Source organism: Maylandia zebra, linkage group LG3 (assembly GCF_041146795.1).
Source record: "Maylandia zebra isolate NMK-2024a linkage group LG3, Mzebra_GT3a, whole genome shotgun sequence".
NCBI lineage: Eukaryota > Metazoa > Chordata > Actinopteri > Cichliformes > Cichlidae > Maylandia > Maylandia zebra.
Window position 1 is genome coordinate 43,814,662 of NC_135169.1, and position 12,852 is coordinate 43,827,513.

At 41.2% G+C, this 12,852-nt stretch overlaps 1 protein-coding gene across 2 annotated transcripts; it reads left to right on the forward strand.

The window, feature by feature from the left end:
• Positions 1-12,367, forward strand: paip2b (poly(A) binding protein interacting protein 2B). 2 transcript variants are annotated; one of them, XM_004554315.6, is made up of 4 exons: positions 1-233; positions 9,302-9,468; positions 10,089-10,271; positions 10,360-12,367. In XM_004554315.6, the coding sequence occupies exons 2-4, from the start codon at positions 9,313-9,315 to the stop codon at positions 10,414-10,416; spliced, it is 396 nt and encodes a 131-aa protein (XP_004554372.1). In that variant the 5' UTR covers positions 1-233; positions 9,302-9,312; the 3' UTR covers positions 10,417-12,367. The 2 variants fall into 2 exon arrangements, with proteins under 2 accessions (XP_004554372.1, XP_004554371.1); XM_004554314.6 differs by lacking the exon at positions 1-233 and adding an exon at positions 3,567-3,764.
• The last annotated feature ends 485 nt before the right edge of the window (positions 12,368-12,852 follow it).

The window sequence follows — 12,852 nt, forward strand, 5'->3', positions numbered from 1 at the left end:
CGTGTTAGCAGAAAATTTGTGGATTTAACGGGAATTTTTTTTTCTTTTTTTGGTTAATAACGCAACCAAACCGAGCAAGGGGACAACCGCTGGTTTACCGAGTTGGAGTTTATAGGAAGATTTTCTTCACTGTGTGGTTTTCTTCTCACACCCAGGACCGGAAAAGAGCATTTTACCCCTCAAGACAGCTGGCTTGCGGCCCCCCCGCACCGATTTGCGCTTGAAGTTGAGTGGTGAGTGTTGGTGCGATAAAGGGGAAGCTACCTGTTTGCTTCATATCAAGAAATATAAAAAGAAAGCTAAACATGAAACAATATTAACCTTACGTGGTTAATTTTTTTTACGCTAAATTCTCACTAGGCTGGCACTTCCTGCCTTCATGAGCTTAGTCTAAAAAGGAGTGAGGGGGCTGTTGTGAAGGTGGTAAAAACAAACTTCCACAGTAGTAACAGTGGCCTAACTACAATGTAGGGCAGCCAAGTTTATGAACATATGCAGTTTTCAAATAATTCTCTTTTTAAATCACGCTAATTGACACAAAAGGCCTCATGTTGTCCATTATTAGAGTATTTTGAGCCGCATAAAATCAGTTAAAGCGTGTCTTCCCAGAGTGAAGCGCCAGAAGCGCGTTTCTCTCCGGAGCCACGCAGGCATTTGTCTCTGGGGTTAGTCAGGAGTACAGACAGAGGTGCTGTGTGACGGAGCTCGAGATGTTTGTGCACATGCTGCATTCAAGTGCTGCCCGATTTTTGATTGCCATCTATACTGTAGCTCTCAATGCTGACTAGCAAAATAGAACTAGCAGGTAGAATCTCAGTGTTGTGGTGCTTTTTTTTTATGTAGCTCCTCTATCATGTCACAAAGACTCACGTACCTCTGCAGCAACACCACCTTTCATGTTTAATGGAACTAATTCCATGTAGGGTTTATACATTTCCCTAACAAGTGTACTGTCTTTCCCAGGAGAAAACGCGAATCCCTTTTTGGGTTGTATCTGGAAGGGCATCCGGGGTTAAAACAATCAGTAGCTTCTTCTTTATGCTGTTTAACTTGATTAAATTACAGCAGATATTGTTAAAACTGTCTCCCCCAATCAGACTGTTAATGTTTAGATTTTTTTTAACGAGTGTAAACTGCATTTGCATATACAGTACTCATTACTTAAAGCTGTGTATCAGTTACTTGTAATCTCACACACTGTCAGTTACTTATCCCATTTATAGACTACTTTCAACTGCTCCCTATATCTCCTACTCTTCACACTTACATCAGGCTAATTTATTTTAAGTGGGTGCTTACAAATATAACATCTCCCACATTCCCTTTACTAAATTTAATCTGTTTTTATTTGATTAGATATTTTACTGCTGTCCACACTGTTAGCAGTTTGAGCCAAACTTTTGTTTCAGCCATTTATTCACTCTGAATTCCTGTTGTCCTCGTGTCTCTACTCCTTGGGCACTTTTCAGTTCAGTTCAGTTCATTTTTATTTCCAACATTTCAAACATGTGCCTTCACAATCATTACAAAATATCATTCCATTTAGTTTACCGCTTTTCTCACCTGTTCACCTCTCATTTAAATTGTTACTCCTTAAATGTATAATTTCGGGGAAGCTGACTTCATTTTTACATATATCCTCTGGCTGCTGCAAAGATCTTCCCAGTGGTGACACTTGTACCTTTTTTCACTGCTTCCTGACAAAATTTTATTAAACAAAAACGTGAATTGAATTTGTTGATAATAAAGGATTTAAATTGCTTTTACAGCATGCCTGTTAATGTCCTGTTCATTGGCAGGCTAAGTGGTTTATACATCAGGGCGATCGTGGCTCAAGAGTTGGGAGTTTGCCTTGTAATCGGAAGGTTGCCGGTTCGAGTCCTGGCTTGGACAGTCTCGGTCGTTGTGTCCTTGGGCAAGACACTTCACCCGTTGCCTACTGGTGGTGGTCAGAGGGCCCGGTGGCGCCAGTGTCCAGCAGCCTCTCCTCTGTCAGTGCACCCCAGGGTGGCTGTGGCTACAATGTAGCTTGCCATCACCAGTGTGTGGATGACTGGATATGTAAAGCGCTTTGGGGTCCTTAGGGATTAGTAAAGCGCTATACAAATACAGGCCATTTACCATTTTACTTTTATTTAAAAAAGCCACATGCATTTTTTATTTTATTTTTGGAACCATTTTTTAACTGTTGTCAGCTGCTGTCACTCAATTAGCATAACGAACAGCAGGCCAAAGAAGAAAAGATGCCAGAGCTTGTCGTGACACTGGCAGTTCACTCAGTACGATGTGCTGAAAACAAGTCGCCCTTCACATTTGCTTGTTTCATTCTCAGGATTGACAGCAGAGCAGAGAGGCTCCATGATTTACTGTGTATTTCAGACTGAATCCGAGCTGGATTCTGTTCAGTCTTGGCATTCATCCTCTAATCACACACACCATTAACCTCTGGGGGGAAAAGGAATGGAAACACTGTGGTGGAATTTAACCAGATGTTGTAGCTGCTTGGATAGGCGGAGCAATCTGTTTTATTGCATTTCTGCAAATAGTTTTTTGGACGATAAACAAACACCAGTTTTTATGGTGGTGCTTTGTTTTTCTCTCCGCATCCCTGCTTACATTTGTTACTGGTTTTAAATGGAGATCAATGTGTGCTGAATGTCGCAGTTTGCTCACTGACGTCAGCACTCAGACCTCTAAAGTTTAGCTGAAGTCATTACCATGGTATTAAAAGATATATTTACTAGCATCATTATAGGTTTTGTTGAAAGCAGTCAGCTGTATTCATGTGTTATGGATTGGAGGGAACCAATGCAATTCCTTTTCTCTCTTTTTTTAACATAACTTATACAACTACAAAATCACAATTTTCAAGCTCATGTGCAACAGATTTATTGCATTTGCAGATTTATTATGTTGAAAAGTGAAAAGTGGAGCTGCATAAGAATTTAAACATAATCTTGTGATGATTAGTTGTTTTTCAAAGTGGAAAAAAAAGTATTTATAGACCTTTAACTTAAGTAAGATTTATATTCCTATTTAAGAAGCTTAATAGTACACAGGCTGCACCTAAGCAAATTAACTCATGTCAAACGGCACCATTTAGAATCATATACATGAAATTATTGGGTTATAGTTATTGATTTGTTTATGTGTATATCTCTTTAATGTTAAAAGCTGTTGATTATTTTAATTAGATTTCTATTACTCAGTAGCTTGAGCTGTAATAATGCAAATCATTTTCAAAATAATAAGCAACTAAAGCTTCTAAATTAAATAGTATATGGGGTATGAAGTGCAATAATTGCACTCACAATATAGAGTGCATTGAAATACTTAAAGTACAAGTACATTAAAGCTGATTAAAGTAAATGAGCAAATGTACTCATTGTTACATTCCTACTGATCCTATCTGTGATCTCATCAAGTGGTAAAGAAGATTGTAAGATTAACAGTAGTCGACTCCAATAGCGTTGGTGGTGATGGGATTTACATTATTTACCCCGCCTCTGCTTTTATCTAATAGTTTGTCTGGTGTGAGGTACAAATTCCCACATTCCTGGCAGTAGATGAACGCCTCATCAGACCACATAACCGACCCAGCTTTCTAACGTTAGCGAGGTGGCTAACAGGATTTAGCTGACTGGAGCTACGTTGCATCGCAGCGCGGAGAAATCCCCACAGAAGACACGACGAGCTCGCAGTTTACTGACAGTAACTTTGTGTTACCCTACGCGTTGAGACACACAGCAGGAGCACAATGCCAGGTAACGGCGACCCGCGAACGGTTACACGTTAGAGCTTCGTCGTGTGTGCGTGTTTGCCGCTGCTGTTGTTCCCGGAGCTCAGCCTTGTTTTGTTGACCTGCTTCAGTGATGCTGCCATGCTGTAGCTGCGTGCTAGCTCATAGCGGAGCACACTTTGTTTGGCCTCTAGCATTCAAATAGAGACGGGGTTTGCCCCAGATGCGTGCTTTACCTGTTCTAGTAGCTTATTGTATATTTTCGTTTAATACGTGGTTCGCATTTAAGCCGTTTTAAGAAACCCACTTAATGACTTTAAAAGGAAAAAAAGAGCTTTTCTTCCACCCAGCCTCTACCCTTTGTTGTTGGTGGGGTAGCTTTCACCTTAGGCCCGTTCACTGACAGCGCAGCTGTGCGTTTCTGTCTGTTTGCAGCCGCTGGGAACTAGCCACTTCGCATTACCTCGACTGAAACTACCAAATCCTTTAAACCAACTTCCCAGGTATGCCCGGACACCTGGTTTAGAGCCGTTAGCAGGCTGTAAGCCACCGCGGCACAGCTCCTGTTACACACACGGACTGTCAGGCTACACGGACCGCTATGAAGCGGGTTGTTTTTGCATATCAAAGTCTTCATTGTGCACAGTTGGAACTGGACATGGCTGTAGGAGCTCCCCCCGCATTTGTCTCCCCGCAGGTTGGATGTCTCTGCTTGACATTCAGAGTTTATTTTTACACTTGCAGGTACACAAAGTATCCATTACAAACGGAGTCAAGAGGACTATTAAGCCGACATTTGGACATTTGAAAGGTTTCAGTGGTTATTTAGTTGCAGTTCCAGGGATCTGAAGGTGAATTTGAACGGCTGTTTCAGCTTGATTTTAAACCACTTTGAAAAATGTAAGAATTAGTAACTAAACTTATACTTTTGCAGTTTGTTTTTCCAGTTCGTTCCTTGCCTCAAGGGGGGAAAACTACTAAAAGTATTTTAAATATGTGGAACCAGTAGCTATTGCGTTAATAGAATTTCCCAAAGCCCTTCTTTCCTTAAAATATCCCAGTTTTACAGATCAGGACAAAAAAAAAAAAAATCAAATTCAGTAATAATCTTCTCCTTTTTTTTTTTTTCTCCTTTTTTTGATGACATTTTCCCCCTCTGACACAGAACAAAATTTGCTTTGAAAATGTCAAATGGTCATTAATTTTGCATATTTCCACCCACTCAACACAAAGTACATACAGTTTTCAGACTTAAGTTCTCACTATCACAACAAACAAGCCAGCAAAATGGTTTTTGTTTTGTTGTTTTTAGCTCATAGAAGAGTCAACCCCCCTCCCTAACAAAACAAACAACAACAACTTAGAAATATGACATTGAGTTTATCATCCAGTCCATAAACTTCTATTGCAGCTGATGATGATTGCTGTTCCAAGATAAAGCTGCTTGGATTCAGAAGTTGAACTCTGTCCCCTCAAACTTTCTGTACATTTTTGTTTTTGACCCCTCCCGTGTGGCCGGATTGCAGAACAGCATTTTACATTTCTACAGCTTACCCCTCACCCTCGTAGGCACAGGGGAAGCACTGATCTAGGCTTGCCTAACTAAATATTACATGGTAACCACCACATGGTTATGCAATGTGAACATGTTAAGTGCTATGTGCATCACATGCTGGCGAGGTCTTTGCACTCTTGTTAGTTATACTTCAGTGGGGGTGGGATGATGTCAGTGACTTGGCAACTTTTGGAAATTAATCTTAGAGGTGTTCTTACAAATTGAACTTTTTGGAGGTTTAGATCATGCATTCAGTATACTTTTATAACCATTTGGCGTTTAATCTGAGAAGCTGGAAACATAACTTTCGTTTGATTGTGTGGGAAAAAATATCACCTGAGCTCTAACCTCATGGCTTTTACCTGCTTTTAGCTGTCTGCTTGCATACTCACACCCCTTCAGCGTCTCAACTGTTATTTTAAAGCTTTGGCTGATGGTAAGTCCGATTCATTACACAACACTTTATCGACTGCAGTAAAAGTGAATGTTAGCGCACAGGCTTCAAATGTTCTGCAACCTCTGTCTTGTAAATTTTTCCCTTTGTGTTTTTTTTTGTTTTGTTTTGTTTTTTCTTCACCTTGTTCAAGTCCCTGCTCTGCATCGTTAGACGTCTTTATCGTCGCCCACGGTTGGGCAGAAACAGACACACCTCTTCTTCTTAGTCTACTGACCTACTTAGATTATGCTTGTTTGTGTGTGCTCTTCTGAGGAACAGCGTGTCCGTTCTGTCGCTGCGTTCGTCGAACGGCCGGCTGCTGCGGGTCACACTCTGCTTAAACATGTTTGTTTTGTTGTGCTGAGGGAGACGGGGACTGCAGGCGCGGGTGTTGCAGAAATATTATGGGCTGAATTTTGAAATGGGTGAAGTTTCTTTGAAGTCACAACACATTGCAATGAGTGAGTGAGTCTTCATCAGGATGACCTCCGGAGCTGTGAGCAGAGCTCGGTTGAGATCATCATTTTTCTATCCCCCCTCCCCCCGCTGCAAGGCTGCAGTTGAGTCATGACAAGTCTGTTGCATCTGGCTGGCACTCTGAGGATTATGTCATGATTGGGCATGTCTCATCATAGTGGCAATCCTGTGTGCGTAGAAGCAATCGCACAAATCTCATCAACTCACTGTCTTTTCTTAATAGATTATTGGATACTTGTGATCTCGCCACTGGCTTCAAGCTTAAACAGTGCTTATGACTGCAGAATATTAGGCTTAATTAATGAATTTAATCATCTGTTTTAAGTATCCCGTGTGAAAGAGGCTACACTCAGACACCCCTGTTGTTTTAGATGCCTGTTTTACAGCATAAAGGTGAAGCTGCACGTCTGAACCACAGACTACATACATTTTCACTGTTTAAGCAGGATTGACGAGCTCTGTGCTTTGACTGCACAAGTGCCATGCACAGATACAGATCTCTGTAGTAGCCAAGTAACATGGAAATAAAATACTAGAGAGAGTCCATTATGGACTAGAGAAAAACTCCCAATTCAGTGACTAGATTTAGCAGCGCTGAGGCCTGAAAGATAGTGTTTTGGGAAAACTGTCAAAGTGGTCACACCCATTAACCCCTATTTATTTTATTTATTTAAATGGTACAGTCTTTATGAAAGGACAGAGTATTAATAGAGTTGTTTTGGTGCCTGACTGTAAATATTGAGACATTGTGCTTTTAAAGCCATATTGTGCTTTTAACCCTTGTATGGTGTTCGGGTCTGTGAGACCCGTGTTCAGTTTTTTTCAAAAGAAAAATTAAACAATTAATTATTTTTTCACGTGTAAATGTGTTGTGTCTTTCCACTCACTCCACTTGATTATAACTGATTTATTTATAACATTTTATATAAAAGAAAAACGAGAAGCACATTAATTCATAAATGTGATCTAACAAAGGTAAAGGGAAAAAATTAACCATGTTTGCTGTTCATATGTCTTGTAATTGGGATGAAGTAAACATCTGTTGAGTAATTTAACATAAAATTGTTTAGTGTTAATTTGGAAAGCCAAAACTCTAGCGGGTCCACCAGACCCATGAACACTGGCTGAGTAACAAAAATACGAACACCACACAAGGGTTAAAGCCATCCTTAAGTGGCCACTAGAGGAACTGCTGTTTTCGGCACATCTTCATTGGCTTCATTTTTAAGCCCCGGGTGTTGCCAATTGGTGTGGACACAAATTTAGCATTGTACTCAGTTGTTGTAATGAGAATTGTTTTATTCTGATAAAATTCAGGCCAGGTGTGGATGCCGTGTCCAGTCTCGAGCTTTAGATGGAAATTGCGTGGTTATCCAGGGGCTGCCCCTTTTTGAAGGAGAAGTAGGTATTTGGATGGAGGGGGAAAACCTGATGTGATGTCACAGTTTTTACTTTCACTTCCACAGTGCAGGTGGAAGTAATCATCTGCTAAAGATGTAGCTGGATGCTAGTACGTGTTCAGGGAATAGTTTTATTGCAGAGTATTGGTAAATTATTCTAACCCATTGGGATGTGATGATCGATAATAATAAAAAAAAAAAAAAGTATCTTTACTTATTGCCAAAGGTGTGTACTGAACACAGATGTTAGCTGTTGTCTTTCTAATGACTCTTAAAGCAGCAGCACGGCTGTATTTTTACATTGCAAGATGCGGCCCTGTTACATGTGATGACTCGCTGCGTTTGGCTTGATTGAATCATGCGTAGGCCTTTGCTGACTGCAGAAAAATAACCACACACACGTTTGCGCTTCTTCACCGATCACGTCACTTGGGTTTGGCTTTGCCTTGTTTATATGGGACTTCCTTAGATACGCTGAGATAGCGGTTTATAAAGTCCTCTCTTCTGTGGATTTGATGGGACAATACTTGCACTGTTTATTTTTGTATTCATTATTTTCCATCTTTGCTGTTTGTTAATGATAAAATTTAAGAAAAAAAGAAGTGTTAAGAGCAAAGTTGTGTACTGATTCCATCCAGGTGGTGGGGGAAGGGGCTTATCTAATCATCCATCACTGTAACAGTGCGTTTATCTTTCTTTTTAGCCCACAAATGCAAGTCTGTTTTAGTTTTCCACAATTGTTGTGAACTGTTGTCACTGTTGCTACTTTGGTGTTGACTGGGTGTAAGGCTGGGGGTTAAATGATAGTTTAGTCTCATGTCATTACTGCGAAGTTAAAAAGACATGCATCAGCATCTCTGAGTAAGGATTACATGTTGGCACACAGCTGAGTACTCTGCTTCATGTCTCAGTGTTTATTTAACTTTTTTTTTTTTTTTTTTTTTTAAAGTAACGTTGAGTTTCAAACTTTAGATGTAAACCCTATGTGGCTGGACGTTTTGGTGAACAGCTGTATTTAGTGGGGAAATAGGATTGACTTTAACATTTGGCTGTATTTTCTCTTTCATTGGTCTACACAAACCTGATTTAAAACTGGGTGTTTGTTTGGCTTGTGATAGTGCTGTATGTCTTACTGATGTCTCTCTGGACCCGTTGTGTGTGTGTGTGTGTGTGTGTGTTTCTGTGGCCATTCACTGCAGCGCTGTAATTCACCCACCTGGAAAATAACTATTGATCAACGTCATAAAATGTCAAAGACTCTATTAAGTCTTCAGGCTCATTTGGGTGTTGCAGAAGAATGTTTTAGACATCACCGAGTAGGATTAGTCCAGGCAGGTGTTGCCTTTCAGTCTGTTTCCTACTCATAACCTGAGAGATGCAGAATTACTGTTCAATGGCTTTTTTTGTCTTTTCCTCCTTTATAAGCAGAGCGTCTCTAGTTACAGCTGGAAAACTGCTCCGACAATGCTGATTGAGATGCTGATGGTCAATTCGATTTGGAATCCCAGGCTTAAATAATGGAGCCTTGATTTTAAATATGATAATGTAAACTAACAAGAATGAGACCCAGCTGTGGGCTAGCGAACGGGAGTTGCGCAGCTTTGCTCTTCGGTTGTCTGATTGCGTGCATACTGTAGCAGGATGATCCAGACTGTTCGCTGACAGTCACACCTGTGCCTTCTTGTTTCACACAGAGCCAGCTGAGATGAGCGGTCCGGAGGTGGCTAAGACACCAGGAGGCGGAGCTCCAGAAAAGGAAGGGAAAGAGCCGGTTGCCAATGGCCATGCGGGAGAAAACAATGACGCCAACCCGTTTGCTGAATACATGTGGATGGAGAATGAGGAGGAGTATAACAGACAGGTACATGTGACAAAAATGGATACTTTAACTCCTGAAGGTCCAACTCACTCTTTTTTTTTTTCTTTCTTCTTTTCAGTCCATCCTGTTTTGTTGTTGTTGTTGTTGTTGTTGTTGTGTTTTTTTTTTTTTTTTTTTTTTTTTTTTTTTTGTTTTTGTTTTTGTTTTTAAACCTCACCATCCTGCAATCCCTCCACTCTTAATTTGAAAGTTTGATTCTGCCCTGAGCTGCTGGTGAAGTTGCTGTTGAGATAACATAATGCTTTATTCACCCTCAGGATGAGAGGCTCACCTGAGAACAGGTGGATTTATTGCTCATTTATTTGTCAACAGTACTTGAAAAACAATGTTTTTGGATGATATGCTAATAAAAAGAGTTATTAAAGATTAATTTAATGGTTAATTCTTGGCAGACTCGTACCCCTCTCCCCTGCCACTAATGAACTCTGATGCCTATGCTGCATCAGATACAAGGTTTCTTACCGAGAGTTGAGCATTTTTGTCAGCTTGTGACTTAAGCGTGAATTTGTAACGTCTGAACGTTTCCACGCCTTCACTTATTGTTCCACTTTACTGCTTATCTTATTATTTATCATTTCCTTTCCTGTGTCATTGTCTTGCAGGTAGAGGAGGAGCTGTTGGAGCAGGAATTCTTGGAGCGCTGCTTCCAGGAGATGTTGGAGGAGGAGGACCAGGATTGGTTCATCCCTTCGCGCGACCTCAACAACCAGGGGGTGGGGCAGCTGCAGCAGCAGCTCAACGGCCTGTCGGTCAGCGATCACCACAACAACCTGGAGGAAGTGGCGGTGAGTCAGATGCGTCTGATTGCGCTGCGCTCACTTTGTCGGTTCTTGATAAAATGAGTAATTTTATTCTGTTTCCTTCTCTCTGCAGAGGAAGAGCATCTTGAATCCTGAAGCAAAGGAGTTTGTCCCGGGGAAGAAATACTAGGAGTCCCCCTCACCCCCATGGAGCCTCAGCACGCACGCACACACATGCATACACAAACACACTCAGACACATGCACCAGTCCTCTCATATTCTCAGAGACTCTGGCGGCCACGGCCGCACACACGCTGATCCTCACACGCAAGCATGCACACGCACACACTTGAAGTCAGTGGCGTGCTGCCAGGCCCGATTGGGGGGTGGGGGGTTTTCTTTTTTTTTTTTTTTCTTCAATCTTTTTATTTCCTGTTTGTTTCTTGTAAACTGAGGGACATTGGGGATGGGTGGGAGAGGGGGTGTAGTACCAGCTCTGCCCTTCTGTGGGCGCTAGCTCATCATTGCATTTCACACCACGCTGTTGATGTTTACAGAGCATGCAGATCTCAGCAAGTCCCTTGAAAAATAGGCAGCTACTTGGGAGTGATGCCAAGACAAAGTCTAAATTCCAAAAGTTTAGTCTTTTTTTTGTTTCAGTGTTAATTTGTGTCTAATTGGGTGAACAAAACAAACAAAAAACACATTTCCAGCAGGTTGAAGGTTACTATGTTGCTGAGGTCAGAAGGATGAACATTTCAGGGGACTGCAGCGGGCTTCTGCCGTTGCTCTGTAAAGCCATCACAGTAACCCGTTAGCGTTTGCTCCTACGATGTCCTGTGACATCACGGCTCATGTTTATCTAAACGATGGATGGTTATTTGTATCTGCAGCGGCTCTGTTCCATACCACGTGCAAACCCCTCAGCCCTCTCTCCCTGCCGGTTGAATCGATCCGAACGCTCATGGATGGGTGGCATCATGGAGAAGAACTTGTTTTCCCAATTTGTGTTGACATCCATGCTTATTTTTCATCAAGTATCCCAATCATGAGTTAAATAAAGGAGTTGAATAAAATTGTCAAACATCAAACTTTTTTTTTTTTTTTTTAAATCTTTTAAAAACTCAGTCATCTTTTTGTGTGTGTGCACAGCTTTAGTTCACGGCTCAGTTTTTGTAAGGTGTTCATCCTTCTTACGGGGGCGGGGGGTACTTGGTCTGGAACGCAGCCACTGCCTCTTTCTGTCAGCTTGGTTTGTTTAGGATCAGATAAAGTGTCCATATCCAAATCGGGTTTTTCAAATAGCATCTCATCCTTCCCCTTATTTTTCCTTCACATTTTTTGTTTTTGAGGATGAGGCTCTCTACTGGGTATAGTAGCCTGTGGTGTCCATTTAGTCCTGTTGGTAGGAGGAAGCAAGTAGGGAGAGGTGATTGTATCGCCATGGGGATGGCAGTATGGAGGATGTGGCGGTCAGTATTTAATCCTTGCCGGTCTTGTCCTACCCTAGGAATCTGACTTTTTGTTTTGAGGAAGTTCTACTTTAAATCTTTGCGGTCTAGAGTTCAAAGTGTCTCTCCCTGATGCGAGTATAATATCCATTAAATCGTGAGCCAGTAGGAAAAAGTTACATGTGACAATACTCTTCAGGAAATCCAGATTCCTATCACCAGTAATCCTGAATTGTTTCTTTTTTTCTTTTCTTTCTCTGAATCTCAGCCATTTTGGCTTGAACGTGGACGTAGTATTGTCCCAGGAAAAGTAAGATCTCGTGTATTTTTGTGGTAAGCAGAGATTATTTACATTGTGTTTCAAAGTATCTGACAGGTAGTGCTTCTGTCCACTCATGCTGCTTTCCGAGGTTTCTGTGAGAGACGGTGAAGCGTGGGTTTAAAGGGGAACTTCCTCAGTGTTGGACCACAGATGTCAAATGACACCCTGGTGACGCCGTTAGGAATGTCCGCCAGGTGGATTGTACAACATGAAATCATTTTTGGTGATTTTCATTTTCTTTTCTTTTTTTTTTGAGTTGTGTGATAGAAGCCGTTAAAAAAAAAAAAAAAGAAAATAAATAAAAGTGTATGAATTTCAAGATAAACAAAAATGATGAAAAAAGTTGAATAAAGCAGCTAAAGACAAATGTTTTGTTTGCTTTTCTTTTTCTTTCCCCCTTTTCTCTTAATCTGTACACACACGTGACTTTTCCTGTGATAATTCTGAACAGTCCAAGAAAATCATATCGAAAATGTTTCACAGCTGAGTTCATTGTAAAGGTTCTTATTTCAAAGGTTCAGGACGATATTCACTTTCTTTGTCTGTGAAGGTTCTCAGTCATCCAGGTCATCGTAGTCAAAGGAGCTTGCAAAGAAAAGCGTCTGGACTTCTTTGAGTTGCTTGAAGACGTTTCACCTCTCATCCGAGAAGCTTCTTCAGTTCTAAGGTCAAATGGTGGAGAGTCCCAGATATAAACCTAGTGGGAGTGACCCCCCACAGAGGGACAAAAGGACCCCCTGATGATCCTCTAATCGCCTGAGCCAAACTTTCTTTCAAGTCTGAGAGCGTGGAAGTTGGATCATAACACGGATCGATAAGTGAGGTCAACGTACGTGGCCAAGTTAATGGGAA